The sequence below is a fragment of the Cotesia typhae genome, unplaced genomic scaffold, assembly GCF_013202065.1.
Source record: "Cotesia typhae breed Kobodo isofemale line unplaced genomic scaffold, CoteBio_Ctyphae contig_5, whole genome shotgun sequence".
NCBI lineage: Eukaryota > Metazoa > Arthropoda > Insecta > Hymenoptera > Braconidae > Cotesia > Cotesia typhae.
The window spans coordinates 767,305-785,482 of NW_027423757.1; the positions used below are offsets into that span (position 1 = coordinate 767,305).

The 18,178-nt window shown below is 27.7% G+C and overlaps 4 protein-coding genes across 8 annotated transcripts; 3 read left to right on the top strand and 1 right to left on the bottom strand.

Moving 5' to 3' along the window:
* The first annotated feature begins 8,237 nt into the window (after positions 1 to 8,237).
* Positions 8,238 to 9,231, top strand: LOC141531060 (uncharacterized). 2 transcript variants are annotated; one of them, XM_074248551.1, is made up of 2 exons: positions 8,238 to 8,642; positions 8,855 to 9,231. In XM_074248551.1, the coding sequence occupies exons 1-2, from the start codon at positions 8,436 to 8,438 to the stop codon at positions 8,897 to 8,899; spliced, it is 252 nt and encodes an 83-aa protein (XP_074104652.1). In that variant the 5' UTR covers positions 8,238 to 8,435; the 3' UTR covers positions 8,900 to 9,231. The 2 variants fall into 2 exon arrangements, with proteins under 2 accessions (XP_074104652.1, XP_074104651.1); XM_074248550.1 differs by having other exon boundaries at positions 8,930 to 9,231.
* Positions 9,232 to 9,431: 200 nt separating this feature from the next.
* LOC141531225 (uncharacterized) lies at positions 9,432 to 10,242 on the top strand. The gene is made up of 2 exons (XM_074248855.1): positions 9,432 to 9,832; positions 9,908 to 10,242. The coding sequence occupies exons 1-2, from the start codon at positions 9,721 to 9,723 to the stop codon at positions 10,177 to 10,179; spliced, it is 384 nt and encodes a 127-aa protein (XP_074104956.1). The 5' UTR covers positions 9,432 to 9,720; the 3' UTR covers positions 10,180 to 10,242.
* Positions 10,243 to 10,575: 333 nt separating this feature from the next.
* On the top strand, positions 10,576 to 11,631 carry LOC141531559 (uncharacterized). The gene is made up of 2 exons (XM_074249450.1): positions 10,576 to 10,747; positions 10,817 to 11,631. The coding sequence occupies exons 1-2, from the start codon at positions 10,738 to 10,740 to the stop codon at positions 11,629 to 11,631; spliced, it is 825 nt and encodes a 274-aa protein (XP_074105551.1). The 5' UTR covers positions 10,576 to 10,737.
* A 2,502-nt stretch (positions 11,632 to 14,133) lies between these two features.
* On the bottom strand, positions 14,134 to 18,159 carry LOC141531197 (uncharacterized). Of its 4 annotated transcripts, XM_074248795.1 has the most exons (9): positions 18,043 to 18,092; positions 17,689 to 17,773; positions 17,461 to 17,606; positions 17,004 to 17,356; positions 16,620 to 16,922; positions 16,261 to 16,543; positions 16,022 to 16,179; positions 15,317 to 15,944; positions 14,134 to 15,243 (listed from the first exon to the last, which is right to left on the bottom strand). In XM_074248795.1, exons 4-9 carry the CDS (start codon positions 17,346 to 17,348, stop codon positions 14,300 to 14,302), a joined length of 2,661 nt encoding a protein of 886 aa, XP_074104896.1. In that variant the 5' UTR covers positions 17,349 to 17,356; positions 17,461 to 17,606; positions 17,689 to 17,773; positions 18,043 to 18,092; the 3' UTR covers positions 14,134 to 14,299. The 4 variants fall into 4 exon arrangements, with proteins under 4 accessions (XP_074104896.1, XP_074104894.1, XP_074104895.1 ...); XM_074248793.1 differs by lacking the exons at positions 17,461 to 17,606; positions 17,689 to 17,773 and having other exon boundaries at positions 18,043 to 18,159; XM_074248794.1 differs by lacking the exons at positions 17,461 to 17,606; positions 17,689 to 17,773 and having other exon boundaries at positions 17,949 to 18,085.
* Positions 18,160 to 18,178: the final 19 nt, after the last annotated feature.

The following is an 18,178-nucleotide window of genomic DNA, read 5'->3' on the forward strand; positions in this document are numbered from 1 at the left end:
ACAGTGTAATTTTCGATTGAGTAAACCAGCAATAGGTGTAGATTATCATGTTCTACTGAAAAATGGAATTCAGGATTTGCAGTCTGCGTTGATTTTTCGCGGTTCTTTTAAAAAGCTTTGTCCGGTTTGTAAAAGTATACAACCTTGTGAACAAAAGCTCAACATGTATATTTATATTGAGCTCGACATACGGTTGCGTAACGATATTAAAGGCTTATCATGTAAACTAAGAAATTTTCCCATTATTTTAAATATCAAAGAAAGTCAAACTGAAGTCCTACGGTATCGGTAAGTATAATTTTATTATATTTTTGTAAGATACAAAAATTTTTAAATTGATATTAATTTCTATTTCAGTTTGTGTGGAGCTATTGGTCATAATGTGAATCATTATATTGCATATTGTCGAAGATTGTCAGGAATTTGGCGATTCTATAACGATATGTTACCAGCATCACAAATAATAGGTGATCATTCTGAAATTGTGCCACATGGAGTACTTTATTTACGAGAAAATTCAGTAAACGAATAAGTAACTTTATTGCAATTTTATATTTTGTTATTACGATGTCAAAATGATTTTTATTATGTTATCAAAGACATACTATTTAATGTTAAATTTTATTCTAAAAAAATTTTTATATTTGTAATGGTAGTATTGACAAAGCAGAGTTCTTCAATTTTCAAGAAATTTTATTAATATATATTACCAAAAATATATTAAAAATTTAATTTCTTAGATTATTTTTCTGCATGATTATTAAAAATATTATTTTATACTCAAATACATGCTTAGGTCAAAAAATAAAGAGACAAGTTCATAAAAATTTAATTATTTTATTAATTCAGTAATGTTATTTGTCATAGTTATTTATTATAAAGTTAAAATCTTAAGTGTTTAGTTTACTAATAGATCTATCGTTATTTAATGATTGTTCTTTGGCTAGTTTAAGTGCATCGGTGTACAGCATTTTAAACTCTATTCAAAACCAGCTGATTTTTGCTATATTTTTCACATAATGATGAATAATTTATAATAAGGGCTTACGATGTGATTATTTCTAACAACAATAAAAGATGTATTGATAATAAAGAACTTGTCTTGTTATATCTTTTATCTGATAAAAAAGTCTAATAGATTATTCATTAATTGTGTATTTTTTCTGATTTGTTTATTCAAAAAATAACAAATATCCATATGCTATTTTATAAAATAGTCGTATAATATGAAAACTGTCATTCGAGATGAATCGTTAATACGGAAATAACTTAATGTTACGCATCGTTTACGTTATAATTAAAATCTCGTTAACATGTGTTGATGAGACTAATAGAAAAACGACGATATTTTTTTTTAATAAATAGTATGCTGAAGAAAATGTTATTATCGATAAAAAATATTTTTTTTTTAACTATTAAAAGTATTGTATCATTAAACTTTATTGTTTTACTTAATATACATAATTTACTTTCTATTTGCAAAGTTTATTTATTAGATTTTTATATTAATTTTAAATTAAAATTCTTTTATATTAATTTTAAAGTAAAAATCTAAGTCAACTCATAACGTAAGTAGTACAGAAAAAATTTGTTAAAGTTTTCGTATTCGAAAACTAAATTATATTATCATCTATTTTAAATGAATAATTAAAAATATTGACTGAGAATGAAAAAGAAATCGGTTCTAGAATATATTGTATCAATATATAAATATATAGTTTGCATGGGACTAATCCTTTTCTATTTTTCTCAATCAATATATTTAATCAGGAATCTTAAAAGAATGGATAAGTATAAGAAATACGACTTTAGATATTAAGAAAGAATTCATTTTGTTTGTATAAAATAACAAAATATAAATGAAAGTAAAAACCGGGTGATGATGATGATTTTGTAGTTGTTGCTGTTATTGTTGTGTTGTCTCTTTGAATCGTATTCAAATAAGCCGCGCATAACTTATGAGAACTATGCGCATTGATGCTGCGCATGCGCAATAACATTTAAGATTTATAAAAAAAAGTTAATTATTTAATTACAGGATAATGAAAGCCGAACAGTTGTTTATTTTGAACGAACAGTTATTGAATAGTTCTAAACTATTAGAAAAAAAAAAAAAACATCAAAATATCTATAGTTTGTGCCAAATTGAGGGTAAATTTTTTGATAATTAAAAAAAAAAAACGAACAAAAAAAATTTTTGATAGAACAATGAAGAACAGTTAACGAACAGTTGATAGAGCCAAAAAAAAATGCAAAAAATTAATTTCCCCCCGCCAATTTAAGAGAGCCATTACGCGGTAATTAATTTAAATTCAAATTACTTAACTCTATTTAAATATAAATATAAAATAAGTATTTTATCTTGAAATCTCGAAAAACCGTTGCAACTCATAAATTTAGTTTAAACGCTCTCTCAAAACATACAATAAACAAAACCATTTACTAAAACTTGTCAGAAATATAAAAAGTACTTGAATAAAATGCACACGTGTTACTTAACAACTAGACCTTTGTGAAAACTCATAAAAAGGAAAACACGTATTGAACATTTCTCAAGGGTTTTCCTAGTTAAAATTATTTTAGCTAAATATTCTCAAGAGGTCATAAATTATAAGATATAATAAATACGAAATAGAAAGCATAAAGCCTTAAAACATCCAACACTGGGACCATTGGTTAGATAAATAAACAATACTTTTAGAATATCTTATAATTATTAAATAATATTAATGTTTTAGTTTAACTAAAGAATAGTTTTCATATGGATTAATAAACAAATAATGATAGATTCATATTAATATTAATATGATGTATATAAATATATATATATATATATTTGTATCGACATGGGTTTTTCCTGTGGTTTCCCCATGTCACTGTTCTTAGAGCCTAAAGAAAGGTGAGGAACAGGGCAAATGCGATACAAAAGGCACATCACTTAACATATACATGTCTTCATCTAACGTTTACAGTACGCATACAATGACATATATACGAATACACACTAACGCTTATAACTTTTATATGTAGGTTTACTGTATACTAGCTAGGTACCCACACACAGCCATACGTGAGGGCTGTCATTCTATCTTATATTATTCTTATACTTTAGATTCTTATACTTGTTAGTTACAATAGTTATTACTTTTGGTGTTTAACTAATTATTTCTACCCTTATTATTTATTATAATATTATTCTTAATCAGTATTTTACTATTATTATTACTTATTAAATATTAACAAAGTTAGATTATAATATTTCTTTATATATTTTTAGTGTTGCGGCTGTGGTCCGACTTGTGCCTTTTGTATCGCATTTGCCCTGTTCCTCACCTTTCTTTAGGCTCTAAGAATAGTGACATGGGGAAACCACAGGAAAAACCCATGTCGATACAAATATATATATATATATATATATACAGGGTGTCTCTGAAGTGGCGGGAGTAATTGTTGGGGTCGATAGAGAAAAAAATACTGAATCGAAAGTTCCTGAGCCAAAAATTTTTTTGGGCCATAGAATTTGAGTTATGAATTAAAAACGATAGCCAATCAGAAGCGCGCTATTCGAGAAATGAAAATGAGCGGGGAAGTAGAGGAGACGCGAGAGTGAGATGCTGCAATAGCAGCTTACTCGCTCACACAAAGCCGAGCATGAGAGGGGATTGTGACGCTATGAGCCGAGTACGTAAGTGTGAATGAGTGGATGTATGAGGTCGCAAGCGGACGGCTTAATGTATGAGTGTGTGTCCGTGTATCGCAGCATTATTGGAGGCGTTGTAACGCTGAATTAAAGCTAACCGGGTACTCTAAGACAGAGGAAAAAATTTTAATTTTTATTTTTATTCGAAAAATTTAATAAAAAAAAAAATAAAAAGGCCCAAGATTTAACCAGACCCACAGAAACGGAGAGTAAATTTTTAATTCTCATTTATTTTGCTGGGGATTATTTTCAAATACAAAAAAAAAAAAGGCTAAGATTCGACTGGAATCTTAATTGCTTAATAAAAGGAGTAAAGTGTAATGATGTGAATGCAAACTAATAACATTAAAGTAAAGTTATCCTTGAACTGCCGAAACACCTGTAGATTTTTTTGAAATGATTTCTTTGCTAAGAAAAAGGAAACTAAAATATCAAAATTACTAAAACGTGAATGCCATTTCTTTTTCATATTTTCTTCGACATTTTACCTGTCAGTGAATAAAAAGAATATTTAAATTGAAATATCAAAATTATAAGGACTTGAATTCAATGTTTTGTTAATTTATCATTTGACATTTTACCTATCAATTAAGTGATAAATAATTTAAATTAAAATATCAAAATTATCAGGGCTTGGGTGCGATTACTACTTAATTTGATACTTGGGATTTTACCCGTCAATTCATTAGAAATTTATTTCAATTATAAGATCAAAATTATGAGAACATGAGTGCGATTTATTTTTAATTTATTATTCAGGATTTTAACAGTCAATTGATTGATAAACAACTTTAATTAAAATATCAAAATTATCAGGACCTGAGTTCAATTTTTTTTTTTAATTTATTATTTATTTACCTGTCAATTAATTAAAAAATAATTCTAATAAAAATATCAAAATTATTCGGACTTGAGTTCAATTTTTTTCTTAATTTATAATTTGACACTCTACCTGTTAATTCACTGATAGATAATTCTAATAAAAATATCAAAATTATTCGGACTTGAGTTCAATTTTTTCTTAATTTATAATTTGACATTCTACCTGTTAATTCACTGATAGATAATTCTATTAAAAATATCAAAATTATTAGGACTTTAGTTTAAATTTTTTTTTTTAATTTATCATTTGACATTTCGCTTGTTGATTAAGTGATTAATAATTTTAATAATAATATCAAAATTATCAGGACTCGAGAGCGATTTTTTTTTTAGTATATTTTTTTACATTTTACCTGTCAATTAACTGATAAATAATTTCAATTAAAATATCAAAATTATTCGGACTTGAGTTCAATTTTTTTTTTTAATTTATTAGTTGACATTTTACCTGTTAATTAACTGATAAATAATTTTAATAAAAATATCAAAATTATCAGGACTCGAGAGCGATTTTTTTTTTCAATTCCTTATTTGACATTTTACCTGTCAATTAATTAAAAAATAATTTTAATTAAAATATCAAAATTATTGGGACTTGAGTTCAATGTTTGTTTTAATTTATTTTTTGACATTTTACCTGACGATTAATTGAAAAATTATTTTACAGAATAATTCCCAGCAAAATAAATGAGAAATGAAAGTTTTCCATCCGTTTGGTTGGGTCCGGTTGAGTCTTGGGCAATTCCTTCTGTTTTCAAAAATTATTCCGAGCATAAGAAATAAGTAATAAAAATTTTCTATCTGTTCGTTTTGGTCCGGTTGAGTCTGGGGCCTATTTTCTTTTTGAAATAATTTTGTCAATTAATAATTGATAATAAATTTTTTCAATCAGTTTTTATCGTCTTGTCAAGATTAGGCTGATTTTTGTTCAATAAATTTTTGTTTGTTATTGAAAAGAGAAAATAAATTTTTTTGCATTCTTCTATTCTTGGCTCTGGTCGAGTCTTGGGCATTTTTTCGTTTTTAAAAATAATTCCTAGCAAAATGAATGGGAAATAAAAGTTTTCGATCCGTTTGTTTGGGTCCGATTGAGTCTGGGGCCTATTAATTTTTTTAAGAATAATGTTGTTAATTAATAATTGATAATAAAATTTTTCAATCAGTTATTCGAAGTCTGTTTGAGATTGGGCCTTTCTTTTCAAGGAAAATTAATCTTGGTGATCAAGTAATAAAAAATTTCTATCCGTTTATTTGGGTCCTGCTGCGTCTTGGGTCTATTTTTTTTTTTCTTAATAATTTAGTTAATTAATATTTAGAAATAAAATTTTTCGATTTATCTTTTTCGGGTCCGGTCGAGTCTTGGGCGATTTTCTTCGTTTTTTAAAATAATTCCCATCAAAATAAATAAGTAATTAAAACTATCTATCTGTTTGTTTGGGTCCGGTTGAGTCTGCGGACTATTTTTTTTTTTTTAAATAATTTTGTTGATTGAAAATTAATAATAAAATTTTTTAATCATTTTTTTGCTCCAGTCGAGATTGGGCCTTTTTTTTAAAAGAAACAATTTTGCTGATTGAAAATAAGGAAAAATTTTTGTACTGTTATTTTTTTGGATCCGATCGAGTCTTGGGCATTTTTTCGTTTTTAAAGATAATTTCCAGCAAATTAAGTAAGTAATAAAAATTTTTATCCGTTTGTTTGGGTCCGGTTGAGACTTGGGCCCATTTATTTTTTTATAATAATTTTGTTGATTGAAAATTAATAATAAAATTTTTCAATCATTTTTTCTTGCTCCAGTCGAGATTGGGCTCTTTTTTAAAGAAAAATAATTTTGCTGATTAAAAAAATAAAAATAAAATTTTTCATCCATCTCTTTTTGGATTCCAGTTGAATCTTAGCCTTTTTTTTTTTTTTGTATTTGAAAATAATCCCCAGCAAAATAAATGAGAATTAAAAATTTACTCTCCGTTTCTGTGGGTCTGGTTAAATCTTGGGCCTTTTTATTTTTTTTATTAAATTTTTCGAATAAAAATAAAAATTAAAATTTTTCCTCTGTCTTAGAGTACCCGGTTAGCTTTAATTCAGCGTTACAACGCCTCCAATAATGCTGCGATACACGGACACACACTCATACATTAAGCCGTCCGCTTGCGACCTCATACATCCACTCATTCACACTTACGTACTCGGCTCATAGCGTCACAATCCCCTCTCATGCTCGGCTTTGTGTGAGCGAGTAAGCTGCTATTGCAGCATCTCACTCTCGCGTCTCCTCTACTTCCCCGCTCATTTTCATTTCTCGAATAGCGCGCTTCTGATTGGCTATCGTTTTTAATTCATAACTCAAATTCTATGGCCCAAAAAAATTTTTGGCTCAGGAACTTTCGATTCAGTATTTTTTTCTCTATCGACCCCAACAATTACTCCCGCCACTTCAGAGACACCCTGTATATATATATATATATATATATATATATATATATATATATATATATATATATATATATATATATATATATATATATATATATATTTATATACATCATATTAATATTAATATGAATCTATCATTATTTGTTTATTAATCCATATGAAAACTATTCTTTAGTTAAACTAAAACATTAATATTATTTAATAATTATAAGATATTCTAAAAGTATTGTTTATTTATCTAACCAATGGTCCCAGTGTTGGATGTTTTAAGGCTTTATGCTTTCTATTTCGTATTTATTATATCTTATAATTTATGACCTCTTGAGAATATTTAGCTAAAATAATTTTAACTAGGAAAACCCTTGAGAAATGTTCAGTACGTGTTTTCCTTTTTATGAGTTTTCACAAAGGTCTAGTTGTTAAGTAACACGTGTGCATTTTATTCAAGTACTTTTTATGTTTCTGACAAGTTTTAGTAAATGGTTTTGTTTATTGTATGTTTTGAGAGAGTGTTTAAACTAAATTTATGAGTTGCAACGGTTTTTCGAGATTTCAAGATCAAAGACTTATTTTATATTTATATTTAAGGGGTATTCCATGCCAAATCCACCACTTTTGACCCCGACCCTTTTCGATTTGGCCGAAAGTTTTCCATCCTTTTCTACCCTATAAAAAACAGTTCTCAGAATTTTTTTGAATTTTTTTACCTAACTCCAAAAAAGTTATGAATTTTTCAAAAAAATGGCTTTTTATTTTCAAATAGCCATAACTTTTTCAAAACTAAACATTTAGGTACCTTTTTTTTTTTTAAATTTTTGTTTTTAGATGTACTTTCCGATAAAAAATATTAAAAAATTTTTGTAAGTCAATACATATGGAATTTTTCAGTTTTTGACAAAAATCAATGATTTTTCGAAGTTCGACATTTTTTTTTAATTTTTTTCTAAAATAAACTTTAATCAATTCCACAGTTATCCCTGTAGAACCCAGATTGGGCCGATTTCTCTTTCTATTTTTTTTATTCAATTGAAAAAATATTGTTAAATTTTCAAAAATGGAAAAAAAATTTTTTTTCATAAATTTTATTTATATAATGAGATAAATACAATTCAACGATTTTACGGCATTATATTTACAATTTAGAGGCTTCATCGATGACTGTATTTAGTAAGATTCAAATTTTAATATATCAATTAGATCGATAAACTAGGGATCACAATTATCGACTTACCTATAGCCAGTAAACTAGATGCTATAAGCGAGTATGTTTTGATTAAAAGTGCGGCTTTTTCATTTTGAGATCTAAAACATAACCTATAAATCTTTTGTGCAATCTAGTGTTTTATAAAAGATTGTCATTACATTTGTTGTATAAATAAATAATTTCTCTAGTTTATAAGCGCTTTTTTAATTTGTCGGTATGGCGTCAAAAAAGGTATTTGATCGGTGTTGTAATCCTTTTGAGTTGGAATCTCATTTTAAAAAAATTGGTTTACGTCCGGCGACTGATATTATGAAAGTAACGTTAGGATTAGATGATAATTATTTATTATGCAGTTCATGTCGAAAAAAAGCTTCAGAGTTAGTGAAGCAACAAACAAATGCTCGTAATGATCCTAGTGCTGATGTAAGTGACCGTGAAGACAACTATACCCGGGAAAAAATGATCAGACCTGATCAGACATGAACAGGCATGAGTCTTCAGCCCTGATCAGACATGAAAAATGACCATGCCTGATCAGGCATGAATTGACCTGATCAGGCCTGATCAGACATGGTCAGGTCTGAAAACCCATTACTATTTTTAATTAATTATTTTGCTTAATTTTATGGTTGTAGTACTTGATAGAGTCATACGCAATTCTCTATAATAAAATAAAATAAAAAAAAAAAATAATTACATATTATTGTAAGGATGTAACACCAGCGGTCAACCATCCAACTACCAACCATGCTCAATGCTGTTTAACTCTGGTGTTATCCGTTTGCCTTGAATTTCCCGCCTTCTGTGCTGCTATATTAGATGTAACAATTCTATGAAGTACATAGAGTATCGAATAAGTTTATGATAAATATAATGTTAAAATTGGTTTTATAATATATTTTGATAGTCCTAATTTATTTATGTAACCGAATCTCATTATAATATCACATTTATTTAAATAATATAATAAGTAATGATTTTCATATTAGGCAGGAGCAGAGCAGACCATAACATCCCATAGAAAATGTAATAAATTTTTATTTCAAAATTATTTAAATAAACGTAATGTTAAAAATAATTTTGCACTTTTTGTGATGACCAAAAATTTTTTTGTCAAAGAAAAAAATTTTATCATATCTCTGACTATAGTCAGAGAGGAACAGTCATAAACAGGCATGGTCAGACATGAATAGACATGAACAGGTATGAACAGGCCTGAGCGTATTTAACACTTCAGACATGATCAGGCATGGAGAGGTCTGATCAGGCATGGACAGGCCTGAACGTATTTAACACTTTAGACATGAACAGACATGAGCAGGCATGGATAGGTCTGGTCAGGCATGGACAGGCCTGATCAGGCCTGAGCGTATTTAGTACTCCAGATATGAGCAGGCATGAACAGAACTGATCAGGCATGATCATGTATAACTTCAGGCCTGGTCATACATGAACAGGCATGATCAGGTCTAATTTCAGGCCTGATCATACATGAACAGGCATGGTCAGGTCTGATCATTTTTTCCCGGGTAGTGACAATAATGACAACAATGATCAGGCTGATAATGATAGTAATACAACTGCCATGGATCTCCCATTATCCTTATCATTCCGTAAGTTTTTTTAATTATTTATACGTTACTTGAATACATTTCTAGTAGCTATATGTTTCACTATTATTTTTTAAGGTTCCATGTCATTTGATAGCGAACCCAAAGCATCACAATCAAACTCAGGATCCCAAGTTAGCGCTGCAACTCAATTACCCGTAATAAACCATGCATTAGAATTGTTAAATCAATCACCGATTCCATCGAAGAAATTGAATGATAATCAATTTTTGAACAATAAAATAAATCGGGTATCCGACAGCTTTAAAAAAGTTTTGCTTTCTTCTTCAGATGAAGAATCGATTGATGACGATGGTGAAAATTTTCGCTCTCTAATTAAAATGTTGTAGGATAAATTCAACGATAAAGAAACTGATAAGTCTTTGAAAATACAAATTTTAACATTATTACCTGTAAAATGGAGTGAGAGACGTATTTGTGAAACTATGAATACATCAAGACATTTGTCAAGAGTAGCAAAAATTTGGTTGAAGAAACGGGTTTACTTTCTACACCTGAATCGAAATTAGGTATGGGTAGCGTAAAATCGATGTTTTAAATACACTTGAAAACTAAATTACTCAACATTTTTGTATAGGGAGGACAATTACTGATCAGGTAAAATTAAAAGTTGAAAATTTTTACAACGATGATGAATATAGTGCTCAAATGCCCGGTATGAAAGACTTTGTATCAATTCGAAGTGATGATGGTAATCGGATACACGTCCAAAAAGACTTATCCTGTCTAACTTAAAAGAATTATACCAATGTTTCTGTGAAATAAATCCTACTGAGAGAATTGGATTTTCAAAATTCGCTTCTTTGCGACCAAAACATTGTGTGTTAGCAGGGGCAAGTGGAACACACACCATCTGCGTGTGTACGATTCATCAAAACGTGAAGTTAATGATGCTTGGTAATTATTAAATTAATTAATAATTATAAATGCGTGAATTTTAAGTTTACTAAATTACTGTTATTTTAGGTGCAAATATTTATTCTTTGACAAGGAACACAGAAAAGCCCATTAAACACTACAGCGATTACTTGAGCATGATTATATGTGAAAATCCATCTTTTCAGTGTTATTTAGGTGGATTTAAAAACTGTCCTGGGGTCGATGAGTTGAGTAAAATTTTACTAAAATGTTTTGAGGACCGGGAAATCGAGAATATTACATATAAATATTGGATATCAAAACTGAGAAGTAGTTTAAAAACTATTATTAAGCCTACAGAAGAATTTGTGGAAAAATTTTGTAGTGAGTTAGAAATTCTTCTACCTCATTCGTTCATTGCTAAGGAGCAAGCCCAATTCTTGAAGACATTGAAAGAAACATTGAAACCAAACGAATACGTTATTATTTGTGATTTTGCAGAAAATTATGCCTTCGTAGTACAAAATGCGGCAGCTGGTTTTCACTGGAATAATAATCAGGCAACAGTTTTTCCAGTCGTTATTTATTATACAGTAAATAACAAACTTGAACACAAAAGTTTAGTAATTATCTCAGATTCTAACAAACATGATGCCGTTGCTGTTCATGTTTTCATCGAAATAATAACTGATTACGTGAAAAGTCTTCCTGAACGTTGTAACAAGATTTATTATTTTTCTGATGGAGCTCCTCAACAATTTAAAAACTTTAAAAACTTTGTAAATTTATATTACCACGAAGATGATTTTGATATTCCTGCTGAATGGCATTTTTTGCGACTGCCCATGGGAAAGGTCCGTGTGATGGAATCGGTGGTATTCTCAAACGACTTGCAGCGAGAGCAAGTCTCCAACTCGCGGTAGACAAACAAATAACGACACCAGAAGAACTTTTGAATGGGCTTCTGCACCGGATAACTTGCCGAATATTATAGTGAAGTTTTCCCCAGAAGAAGATTATGACACAGCAGTAAATGATTTAAATGATCGATTTTTGAAAACGAAACCGATTACAGGAACTCAACAACTACATTGTATAATTCCGGACAAAAATGGTTGTTTACTAGTTAAAAACTTTTCGAATTCGAATGAACACAGAATTTGTAAAATATTTAAACGACAGAGAGAAAAGTAATTAATTTTAGCTGCATCAATTATTGATCTTACTAATTACAGTCATCGATGAAGCCTCTAAATTGTGAATGTAATGCCGTAAAATCGTTGAATTGTATTTATCTCATTATATAAATAAAATTTATGAAAAAAAATTTTTTTTCCATTTTTGAAAATTTAACAATATTTTTTCAATTGAATAAAAAAAATAGAAAGAGAAATCGGCCCAATCTGGGTTCTACAGGGATAACTGTGGAATTGATTAAAGTTTATTTTAGAAAAAAAAAAATTAAAAAAAAAAAAATGTCGAACTTCGAAAAATCATTGATTTTTGTCAAAAAACTGAAAAATTCCATATGTATTGACTTACAAAAATTTTTAATATTTTTATCGGAAAGTACATCTAAAAACAAAAATTTAAAAAAAAAAAAAAAAGGTACCTAAATGTTTAGTTTTGAAAAAGTTATGGCTATTTGAAAATAAAAAAGCCATTTTTTTGAAAAATTCATAACTTTTTTGGAGTTAGGTAAAAAAATTCAAAAAAATTCTGAGAACCGTTTTTTATAGGGTAGAAAAGGATGGAAAACTTTCGGCCAAATCGAAAAGGGTCGGGGTCAAAAGTGGTCGATTTGGCATGGAATACCCCTTAAATAGAGTTAAGTAATTTGAATTTAAATTAATTACCGCGTAATGCATCGACAACGACACCTATGATATTTGAGGATATAACACTGTCGCTCCTAGGAGATATTTGCTACAAGTGTTGGTATATATCAGATATTTAATTGATACTGAAATTAACAAACATCTGTAAATTTTTTGGAATTTTTTAACAACTAAATTATTGTGAAGAAATTTTAATGAAAAATTTCACGTCTATAAATTAAGAAAAATTACAAATGCAAATTTGTTAATACTACTTTTTTTATCATTGATTTGTCATAAAAATTAAATGGTAGATGTCTGCTGACTTCAGTATCATATACTAAGGGTGGACCGTATAAGTGATATTTTCAAAAATTTAATTTTTCTAATCACGTCATAAATAAATTTTCAAATCAATTAAAATAAAGTTTCAAAAAACGACTATACTACGACTAATTATTGCGGAAGCTTTATCATATAGTTCATATAAAATTTTTTACAAAATAATCAGTAAATTAAATTTTTGGAAATGCATTCACTCAGCCCACCTTTAATCAACCGGGATTTTACTCGAATACAAACATTTTTAGTCAAATATCTGTGGATAATATTTTTTAATATTAGGAATAGCGAAGGAAATGAAAAAAAAAAAAATAAATAAAGTAGGCACAGGCTGAAAATTTGAAAAATAATTACTTTTTTTTAAATATTATACTTTCGATGCGCAACACGAACATACTATAAGAATGTCGAAAATTTAATACATGATCTTTAATTAGTTTTAATAGAAAAAAAAAAAAATATTTATAAATTTCAATTTCTTTCAAAATTGAAACTATTTTTATTACCTAATTCGCCTGAATAGAACAACAAAATTTATAGAAAAATTTCTGATCTCAATTTTTGAATTTTTTGTATTGTGTATGGCTGAAAATAGATGGAGCTCTGATTTTATTCAAATAATTACCAAAACACAACTTACGAAACTTTAAAGAGATTTTTTTATATCATACATTTTTAGATTATTTTTTGAATTTTTGTTCTCATTATTTCTCGTATACATTTTAATAAATATTAATTTCATAAATAGTATTACTAAAATGTATTTAACATGCTGGCCTTTATATTTTTCTTGCACAATTGTTCTACTTTTTTAAATTATGATTTTAAAACAGAATAAATTGCTATTTTTTTTTTCTTTTATTATCTAGTCAAACATTGACTAAAATATCAATCGTTTAGACATTATTTAACAATTAAATATTCCTTTTAGTTTCATACCTTAGTTGATATTTTCCTAAAATATATACCTATTGTATACAATTTTTTTTTACTCTTGGCGTTACTCAATCGGTTATAGATATTCCATGCATAACTGCAATTAAGCCAATATTTGTATAACTTTTTTTTTTTCATATAAATAAAATAGACAATTAAAAAGATCAACAATAAAAATGATGAATAAGAATAGATTTTTTTTTGTTTAAAATATTTTTATGCAATTTTTTGTTAATGGTTTATTAATAGAATTCCTATAGTTAAACATAGAATATGTAGTTTTATGACTATACATACACACACAAGGATAATCAAATCAATACTGTTAAATTAATTGAATTATTACAATACTTTTGTTCTTATTCATAATCAATACAACGTAGAATGAAAAGAAATTGTTCGAACTGCGATTTTTTTCTATATTAAGGAGCATACAATCTTATAGTAATAAATGTTACAGCTAAAAAATATCAATTTATTGATAAAAATATCCATTTTATGCAACCTTTTCTAATTTAGTTTTCACAATAGTTCTATCTCGATAAAGTACTACAGAGAGATCACTTTCTGAATCGGATTCATTGTTCATAATATTCGTACTTGTTTTATTGTCCTCTACAATGACTCCTGTTCCGTCTGTAGCAGTATCTTTAACGAGAACTGCATCTAAATCATAAATGAAATTTTTATTTTCAAGTTTCGTACGATTTCTGCTGTTTCGAGATAGCCTATTGTGATTTGATGATAATTTCATTGTTGCTATATGATTCAAGCTATTTTCTTCAGGATCTGAATATGTTTTACTAGGCATTTTACTGTTTTTTTTATAATCTCGAATTTCTTCAATTTCAGTACTACTTCCAGGTTCTTCCTCATTTACTGTTTCAGATGAACCAAATATTACTTCCATAACCATTCGACGCAGTTCTGAGTCTTCCCCTAACTTGGCTTTTTTAACCATTTCACTATTTTCGTCCGGTAATTCTTCACAAGATTTAACGCTACAGCTATTGTTGTCATCTGTAGAATTATTACCGTTTTGAATTACTGGTATAGTTACATGACATTTTTTCAATAAACTTCTTGAAGAATTTGTAGGTTTTTCATTGAATGTTGATTCTATTACCATATTTTCAATATTCATTCGACTATTTTTAGCGTTATGAATTTTGTTACAATGAGCAACACAATCGATCTTATTAAAACATTTAAATTCACACAATTTACATCTAAAACGGTACCAATCCATATGCTCAGTCATATGCCTTCGTAGATGTGTAAGATTGGAGAATGTAAGTTTGCACGGTATGCATTCAAATTTTTGAGGACTTATAAAATTTATTTTTTCATCTAGATTTGTATCTGATTTTGATATTATTTTTGCAGAGTTCATTTTCTCATTATTTTCTTGTACCAATAAGTTAATTCTTTTGTTAGAATCTAAAATAATAAATTTATAAGGTATAAATTATCAGTTTATAGCATCAATAAAAATATGATCAGTATTATTTACCTATTGAAGTATTTCGTTTTCCCATTTTTCTTTTTTTGCTGCCTTTATTTTTTAAAATACTAGGTTTCTCAATATTAGTAAATATAATCTCCGGATCATCTGATACATTATCATTTGGAGATATTTTTGTTGGTGCAGCTTCAGAAGGTATTGTTAAGACATCAACACTAGTATCAACTCTTAGTTTAGATGTTTCATCTCCAATTTTCTCCCACGCATCTTTGCTAAGACTAGCGATACCTTCCACTCTAATTTCATTAGCTTGTTGTTGCTGAGGTAATCGAGTTATTGAAACAGCAGGCGATATATTAGAAAAATTTAATAAGCTAGTGAAATTTACTGAGGATGATATTGCTCGTGATTCTGATTCCATAGATATTTTTTTGATTGGTATCTGTAGATTCTCCTTAGTTGGTTTAGAAATTTCAGTCAACGGACTTATTTTTTCAGTATTTGCTTCAGAAGCAATTTTATTGCGTTTAGATCTAATCGCAACATCACTACATGCAGCTTGACGTCTTTGACAAATTTGAGAGTGTGCTAACAGTGCCGCTTTTCTGTCAAATCTTTTGTTACAACCTCCACATCTTTGAAGCTCTGTATCTGATTCCAAGTGCGTCATCCATTCCTGTAAAAATAATTTATTGAGTATTATTAATTATTAATAATGCAATAAACATCGTTGATTAATCTAGAAATTTATACCTCAGTTTCATTCATTAGTCGAGATTCTTTGGAATTATTCAATTTATTATTAGCACAATCTTTATCAATGTCTTGAGCACGAGTAGTTTCTTTCAAGTATGCCTTTGTTTGAATCTCTGATCGTAATTTTCGGACTTGAGCATTACTTTTCCGATGAACTAGAGAATAAATGTAAGTCGTTATATTAAATAGTTGTGTTCTTTGATTAATTTATTAAAAAAAAGAAAAAAAAATATTACCTTTTACTAAATGCCGATAAACGCCCCATGTACTAGGAAATAAGCTTGGGCAACAAGGGCAAGGATAGACAAGTCGATTAGGAGTATGAAGTGATTTAATATGAAAAGTTAATGTTTTTTTAGTTGCAAATTTGACATTACATGTTGAGCAAACGAGATTATGGTTTGACACTTTGTCAATATCTTTATTATCAACTTTTCCATCATTACTAAACGCTAAAATGGACCCATCTGGACCAAGTACAGCTGTATCTCGACTTAATATGCTTTGTAATTCTATCGTCTAAATTTATTGAAAGTTGTAAATTATAATTAAAAGAATTAATATTAATTATAAAATATATAAAAAAAATAATCACCTGAGCTTTCATTAGATCGTTCGAAGCAATATTTGACAGTTTTGGTTCTAAGACAGTTTGAAAAGCAGCTCGATTCGAATCTAAAACTTCTAAAAGTACTTGTTCAGTATCTGCTACAATACGAGTTCGACGATTTCTTTCTTCAACGTCATTATAATTTGGATCTGCTTGTTTTTTCTGTAACATTGTTATCACTGATGTTAGATCCTTCTTACTAAATTTCCTATTAAGAGCTTCATTTTTGGATGATTTTTGATCTTCATAATTTTCTTCACATTCAGAATCAATAGATTTTTCAACGACCTGTAATCATAGTTTTTATTACAAAAAATTCTAATTAATAGAAGAAATAATCGTAATATATATCGCGATATATTTACAAACCATAACTTGAGGATTAATGACATCTTTATTATTTGAAATATTGAATTGTTCAGGACAGTAAATTCGTTTATGTGAAATAAAGTTTAATAAACTTCTAAATAAACTTCGACATATTTTACATTCATAAATAACTTCACATTCATAAGTGAGAATATATTTAATTTCATCATTTGCAGTTTCTAACAATTTTGTTACTTGAACTAAATTGGATAAGCTTGTATCGATAGGTTTACATAAATTTGAAAAGTCACAAATAGGAGTTTCAATTTGAGGCGAATCTTTTGGAGTAAGTTTATGTCGAGTGAATTTCCGATCACTTTTCTTTGTTCTAGTTTTAGCTTTCATTTTAGAACCTGAAATATTATAATAAAGATTAATATGTCTCAATAGCTTATAAAAATGCATTATGTAATATAAATTACAGTTGATAAATATTGTTACGAAATTCATTCACAACCTTATATTGATGTAAAAATCTTGATACATTTATATATTTTGAAATAATAAAGTTAAATATTTTTTTTTTATGATATTTTACATCTATTTAAGTTTTGTCCTCTATAATTAATAAGAAAGCAAACAGAACCTCATAATTCATATACCCTTGCATTGAAAAAAAAATTTATATTTTATGAATTCAAAAAAAAAATGTTTTTTATTTTATTATCTAAGATATATAACTTACGAGAGGAAAAAAAATATTCATGTATATATAAATATATAAATACTCAAAATATTAAACCATGCTGATTTTGAACCAACAACTTAAACTGAAAATAATACTTTTACTTTTATTTAATTATAAATATTTTGAATTTTCTTGGAAAAAAAAAAAATAAAAAAATAATTAAAAAATTAAAACGAAAAAAAAATAAATAAATTATAACAGAATTAAATTTAGATTAATATATTTGTTAAATAATCCACTAGGTAACATATAGCTACCATCGAACCATGTCTCTCCTTCGAATTTTAATGAAATGCTAAAGTTTTATTAAAAAGTATCAACATCTTTCACAAAAAGCCTTTTTTAATTTACCGTTTACTATTTTTTTTTCTATGAAAAATATAACTTGCTTAGAAGTAAATTTAGTATAAATGTGGCTCTTATACACTCCCGGTGACCTCCATTTTTAACTACAGTTCAAGCTTCAAGCCATCACCGTCACATTATA

Excerpts from the sequence above, each read along its gene's own strand:
- LOC141531060 (XM_074248550.1), top strand. The coding sequence starts at position 8,436 with ATGGCGTCAAAAAAGGTATTTGATCGGTGTTGTAATCCTTTTGAGTTG. Across the intron at positions 8,643-8,929 it reads GTAATGATCCTAGTGCTGAT|GATGTAACACCAGCGGTCAA; the intron begins GTAAGTGACCGT and ends TATTATTGTAAG.
- LOC141531225 (XM_074248855.1), top strand. The coding sequence starts at position 9,721 with ATGGTCAGGTCTGATCATTTTTTCCCGGGTAGTGACAATAATGACAAC. Across the intron at positions 9,833-9,907 it reads CCCATTATCCTTATCATTCC|GTTCCATGTCATTTGATAGC; the intron begins GTAAGTTTTTTT and ends TTATTTTTTAAG.
- LOC141531197 (XM_074248793.1), bottom strand. The coding sequence starts at position 17,348 with ATGAAAGCTAAAACTAGAACAAAGAAAAGTGATCGGAAATTCACTCGA. Across the intron at positions 16,180-16,260 it reads TTATCGGCATTTAGTAAAAG|TTCATCGGAAAAGTAATGCT; the intron begins GTAATATTTTTT and ends TTTATTCTCTAG. Across the intron at positions 15,244-15,316 it reads AAAACGAAATACTTCAATAG|ATTCTAACAAAAGAATTAAC; the intron begins GTAAATAATACT and ends TTATTATTTTAG.